This window comes from Miscanthus floridulus, chromosome 6 (assembly GCF_019320115.1).
Source record: "Miscanthus floridulus cultivar M001 chromosome 6, ASM1932011v1, whole genome shotgun sequence".
Lineage (NCBI taxonomy): Eukaryota > Viridiplantae > Streptophyta > Magnoliopsida > Poales > Poaceae > Miscanthus > Miscanthus floridulus.
The window spans coordinates 123,150,802-123,156,568 of NC_089585.1; the positions used below are offsets into that span (position 1 = coordinate 123,150,802).

A 5,767-nucleotide genomic window follows, 5' to 3' on the forward strand; every position below is an offset into this window, starting at 1 on the left:
TCGCATCATTTGAGCGTGTAGGTAGCCTGGCCGCTTGGGGTTCTAATTCAGCGCGAAAGCTAGCCATCGGTACCTCACCACCGTTCTCCGGCATATACTGCTATACTTTAATTGGTGGATGCGGCGAGCGCCGTTGGTCAAATCGCGGCCGGCCACGTCTCTCTCCACCGGCCCTCCCCCACCCTCTCCTGGCCCCGATCCTTTCGATGTGGCCGCTTCTAGGGGCCGACACGTCCGCCCGCAAGGACCCTGGGCCTCTGACTTCCAGAACCTTCCTGCCGCTTCCTGGCCACGAATGCCCGTCCCGATCCAGCGGCCCAGCGCGCGCCACGTGTCAGGGACCGGCCACGTCGGCGTCCGATGTGGCGCCCCCGCCCCCGAAGAAACTGATACGCCCACGCTCGGTAAAGCAAGTGGCCGCCGCTGCCCATTCCGCCGCAACCAACACCAACGCCTTGCTCGCTTGCTCCGCTGTCCGCGGCCCGGCCGCCAGCGATCGAAATCAGCGGTGGATTTGGAAAGGACAGGTGGATGAACGGCCGCGGCGGCGGAGGAGGGGGAGGGGAGGAGGAGATGGAGGAGGACCGCGGCCCCGGCTGCGCGCAGGGGGCGGGCGCGGGGAATAAGGAGCGGGTGGTGCTGATGTGGGGGTACCTGCCCGGCGTGTCGCCGCAGCGCTCGCCGCTGCTCGGGCCGGTCTCCGTGAGGCTGCCCCCGTCGGCGGCGGCGGCCGCCGGTGATGGGTGGAGGGACGTGTGCGGCGGCGGGTGCGGCTTCGCCATGGCCATCTCTGGTGATGTATTCTGTTCTCTTCCTCATTGTTCCCGTGCTTATTCTCTGCTACCTTTCAGTTCGTTGGTTCTTCGCGTGGGGTGTGGTAGATCTGTTGGGGGTGTCCGCCTGTGCTGTTTTCGCCCCGGATTGCGTAGGAATCGTTGGGGGACGATTTGGGATGAAGGATTCTGGCGAAATTTTGCGAACTGGATGGTGTTAACCCTCGATTATTCGTGTTTTCGTTTTTTGGGGGAGAGGGCGGTTGCTCCTCTTGAATTGAATCGGTGCTTAAAGGCTGAGCTCAGAGTGGAGAGGTTTCCTTAGTGTGATTTTGCTTTAGGTATAACAATCTGTTAGGAATGAAGTAGGGATTCGATTATGAGTGGAAAGTGGTTTCAAGGCTGAAGGTGAGCGTACAGGAGGCAAAGCAACATTGTTGAGTAAAGTCCCCTTTCTTAGTTTTTTTCGAACCTGATTCCTGTTATGAGGATCAAACAGTAACTGGCGGTGCCTACAAAGTAGAGTAAACAAGGGTCTTGGAATGCCATTGCTTCTTTCTTAAACATGATGACAATCATCCTTGTTTGCATGTGCCTTGCTGGCTTATCATCTTCCACAGAGTTCATGTAAAGTTCAACAAATTACTAGCTCTAGGCTTTTAGCTACAACTAGAAGACTCCATTAGTCCATTTGTCATCTTATATGTCAAATTGCACATTTCCTTTGTTATACTTCCTCCGCTTGAAATTACAAGTCGTTTTTAGCTTTGTCCTAAGTCAAACTTGACTAACATTGATCATGTTTATAGAAAAATATATTAGCATCTACAGTATTGATTAAATATACCCTATCAAAATAAATGTCACAGTGTATCTAGTTTGATGTTTCTGCATTTTGCTATCAACTTGGTCGATGACAGAGTAGTTTGACTTGGGACAAACTAAAACAACTTACAATTTGGAACAAAAAAGTAGTTGCTAATTTGTTGTCATGCAGTTCGACCAAACTCTGAACCTATTTCTTTTTTTTTTTCTAATTTTCTTCAGAGTCTGGAAAACTCCTCACTTGGGGTTCTGCTGATGACATGGGCCAAAGTTATGTGACTGCTGGGAAGCACGAGGTGATATAGCATTGATGCTTTTATGCTTTCCTGCCCCATGTGAGAAAGCTCAGGACCTATTACTAAAGATAGAATATTTTACCTCTCAGGAGACTCCAGAGGCTTTTCCTCTTCCTAGTGGCGTCGCAATAGTGCGGGCAGATGCTGGATGGGCTCACTGTGTTGCAATAACAAGTATTTAGCGATCCCAGCTCCTAGTTTTGATATAAACATTGCTTATAATTGTGGTATTGTTCTTATAATTGTTTTGCTGGAACAGATGAAGGTGATGTTTATACATGGGGTTGGAAAGAATGTGTCCCAACTGGACGGGTTATTGGAGACCAGTCTTCAGTTGGAACCATGGAGAAGGATGAAAGACAAATGGCAATGGCCACTGACCAAGGTGGTAGTGCTTATTTCCTACCCTCGTCTGATTCCTGCCTAAAAAATATAAGCTTCTCTACACCAATTGTTTACAGATATAACAAAGGCAACTCCATTACAGTGAGCCCCAGGTCGCAGGTGTCTAGGACAAGCAGCGGAGCAGCATCTGGTCCTTCTGAAAGCAGAGGCACTGATGATAGCACAAAGCGACGAAGGTTGTCATCAGCAAAACATGGACCTGAGAGCTCGACATCCAGCGATGAAAGTCTTTCAGCACCCCCTTGTGTTGTGACATTTAATACAGGAGTGAAAATAGTGGCTGTAGCTGCTGGTGGTCGTCATACATTAGCCCTATCAGGTAACCTGCATTTGTCATTATGACACTGACATTTGCCCTGTAAGGATATTTACTGACTAAAATATTTTTCTCCGAAGCTTCAGATTTAGGTCAGGTGTGGGGTTGGGGATATGGAGGAGAAGGGCAACTAGGTCTGGGTTCTGGAATCCGAACTGTTTCTTCTCCCCATCCTGTACCATGCATTGAATCAGCACTATACAGCAAGGATCGGCCATCAGCTATGAAAGGTAACAAGGCTGCTGAAGGACATGTCAGTAAAGTCTTGGGAAATTGCGCGAGGGCCATTGCTTGTGGAGGTCGTCACAGTGCTGTAGTAACAGGTCAGTTATATATTTTTTTAGTTTGTTCCTGTCAGTAATGATACCATGTTCATGTAGAGACATCTCTGTCATTCTGGATCTTAAGGTAGTTTGAAAAGTTAGCTCTATGGAGAACAGGAGATTTCAGATCAACATTTTATGTCTGCTCTGTAACAGTATAACCTAGTCTTTAGGCAAACACTTCGACTTTCCAGGCTAGTAAACATATGTTCACCATTTTGCAAGATTGTAGAAAATGCAAGAGCTCAGACAAAAAGGTGATAATATCGTAATGCTGGAAATATAGTTCTGGAATCTAGTCTGAGGATCTGAGTTGCTACTAAATGGGCTTTCTCAGCTCAAACCGCAGTACTATTTTTCAAACCACCTGCAACTGCAACTTTTTAGTTATCAGATTGTAGCGAGGTTTAGTTTCATTTGAAGTTGAAGTTTTTCCAACAGCTATGCAATTGTAGTCAAAATATGCCCTTATTTTTAACGTTCATGTCCTGCTTGCAGATTCAGGAGCTCTTCTTACATTTGGATGGGGTCTGTATGGACAGGTTAGCTTTTTCTATCTAGCCAGTTATTTGGTCAAACAAAATTTTGATCCTTTGAACCAAACACAGACATTGAAGTAGCTAACGAAAATATATGCTCAGCGAGCAGCATTCTATGTCTTAGTGTTGGGTCAATGATTCAACTAGTTCAATGAGAACGGGAATTAGTTATAAAAAAAAAGTATTGTGGAGAATATAGCAATCTTGATATTCTTTCGAATCGTCACATACTTCATAACAAACGCATGTATTAATTAATTTAGTTCATTATTTGTAGTCTGTATGTATATGTTGAAATTTGTATTATTAAAAGGGGCGGGTACCATATTTTCATAGTTTTCCTTTTCAATGGCATGTTTTGCTGTGTGCATCTAGTTCATTTGCTTTATATGTTACATAGGATTGTAATGTACCAATGTGCTTCATTTGTCACAACCATGCTCTTTGTTCTGTACCAATGTGCTTCATTTGTCACAACCATGCTCTTTCTTCTTCAGTGTGGACAAGGGAATACAGATGATGTTTTAAGTCCGACATGTGTATCATCTATCCTGGGAATCAAGATGCAAGACGTTGCAGCAGGTTTGTGGCACACTGTATGTACATCTGTAGATGGTGATGTGTATTCGTTTGGAGGAAACCAGTTTGGGCAACTTGGCACTGGTTCTGATCAAGCTGAGGTATAAAGTTTTCAATGTTAATAGATGCCACTACAGTTAACACACTTTTGGTCCATAGAGATGCCCTTAGTTGTGGATGATGTCCGCCTACCTGATGCACTTGACATCTTTTTATTTCAATGCAGACTGTTCCAAAATTGGTAGATGCTACAAGCCTGGAGAATAAGAATGCCAGATCTGTTTCTTGTGGAGCTCGCCATAGTGCTATCATAACAGGTATTTTTTTGTTGTTCTCATGTTTGTTTATAGGGATCTCAGTTGTGTCATTTTGTAAACACCTGTGCCTTTCTTACATGACTACACTACTCATGTAGGGTATATGAGTTCTAATCTTCTTTTACTTGTATCTTGCTATTAGCTTTATTATATACGAGTGCCTTGTTGCAAATGGACCTAATGTTACCTCGTCTTTTTTTCTGAATGCCACCTCATCCTTGGATACTCTCATTTGAATCAAGAATAAAAGGTTCTGTGCTAATCAGTGACTGAACTGATTTATCATTGGTCAACCCAGGAATAGATTTTTTTTTCTTTTGATTATTTCATTAAATTGTTCTTGCCTGCCGGTAGAAGTATCACAAGGGGTCTGCAGTCATTTACACATATACATATTGATCCCTCAGGTCTACTCGAAGTAGACCAGGGGCAGAACTAAGGCAGTGAAAAAAGAAAGTATCTAGAGGAATGGAAGAGGGTAGCAATATTATCAGGAATTGTTTCCATCTGACAAGGGTTACACACAACTATTGCAGATGAAGGCGAGGTATTCTGCTGGGGATGGAACAAGTATGGCCAGGTGGGTGCCCCTTAACATACCTTTTACATATTGAAATGTAAAATTAGCTGTGATTTATCGAATTTGTGTTCGCTTATGCAGCTTGGTCTTGGCGACTCAATGGACAGGAACGTGCCTTGCAGTGTTCCTGTGGACGCTTACCACCCGCTAAACGTGTCCTGTGGCTGGTGGCACACCTTGGTGCTCGCAGAGTCGCCCACTTGAAACCTGACAAAGAAATTACCTTAGATTGACAATTTTGTTAGGAACTTGTAGGCTCGTGCAGGTGCGGTGATGCTGCATTTCATCGTGTACATACATGGCAGTGCATACAGATATGTGTATTCATTCTTTACGGTGCGCTCTTCAACCTGTGCAACGTAGACAAAGCTTGTATCGCACTGCGTATACACAGTTTGTGTAGGATTGCCTCGACAAATTGTGCTTGAAGACTCAAGAGATTACGCTGCCCCTTCATTACTAGTGGAAAAATTTTCTACAGGCAAGACGCGGTATAGCCGGTTTCCGAGAGTGCTGACTCCAGACGCACGCGTTCCTCGTTACGGGTATAGGCGTATAGCCGGTTTCCGAGGATACTGAATCCAGATGCACGCGTTCCTCGTTACAGAACACAGATCTGCAATATCGTGCTGGTTGCGAGTGCGATTCAACTATTGGTCTTTGGCAGGCTGGTTCGCTGAAAAAAAGAGAGATATTTTTCCGGCTAATTTGTTGCGAGAGAAAAACACTGTTCCGGCTGAAAAAACAAGCTGAAAAATACGGATTATAAGACAAGCGATAAGGGCCAAGTTGTGACTTCTTCATCGATTAAATT

General features: G+C 44.9%; 1 protein-coding gene across 6 annotated transcripts; it reads left to right on the forward strand.

Moving 5' to 3' along the window:
* The first annotated feature begins 397 nt into the window (after positions 1 to 397).
* LOC136456828 (ultraviolet-B receptor UVR8-like) lies at positions 398 to 5,287 on the forward strand. Of its 6 annotated transcripts, none has more exons than XM_066456812.1 (11): positions 398 to 793; positions 1,821 to 1,894; positions 1,984 to 2,068; positions 2,154 to 2,282; positions 2,382 to 2,618; positions 2,696 to 2,938; positions 3,437 to 3,480; positions 3,975 to 4,157; positions 4,283 to 4,373; positions 4,910 to 4,953; positions 5,035 to 5,287. In XM_066456812.1, exons 1-11 carry the CDS (start codon positions 532 to 534, stop codon positions 5,155 to 5,157), a joined length of 1,515 nt encoding a protein of 504 aa, XP_066312909.1. In that variant the 5' UTR covers positions 398 to 531; the 3' UTR covers positions 5,158 to 5,287. The 6 variants fall into 6 exon arrangements, with proteins under 6 accessions (XP_066312909.1, XP_066312911.1, XP_066312910.1 ...); XM_066456814.1 differs by having other exon boundaries at positions 2,702 to 2,938; XM_066456813.1 differs by having other exon boundaries at positions 2,154 to 2,279.
* Positions 5,288 to 5,767: the final 480 nt, after the last annotated feature.

Excerpts from the sequence above, each read along its gene's own strand:
- LOC136456828 (XM_066456812.1), top strand. The coding sequence starts at position 532 with ATGAACGGCCGCGGCGGCGGAGGAGGGGGAGGGGAGGAGGAGATGGAG. Across the intron at positions 1,895-1,983 it reads TGACTGCTGGGAAGCACGAG|GAGACTCCAGAGGCTTTTCC; the intron begins GTGATATAGCAT and ends TTTACCTCTCAG. Across the intron at positions 2,939-3,436 it reads TCACAGTGCTGTAGTAACAG|ATTCAGGAGCTCTTCTTACA; the intron begins GTCAGTTATATA and ends TCCTGCTTGCAG.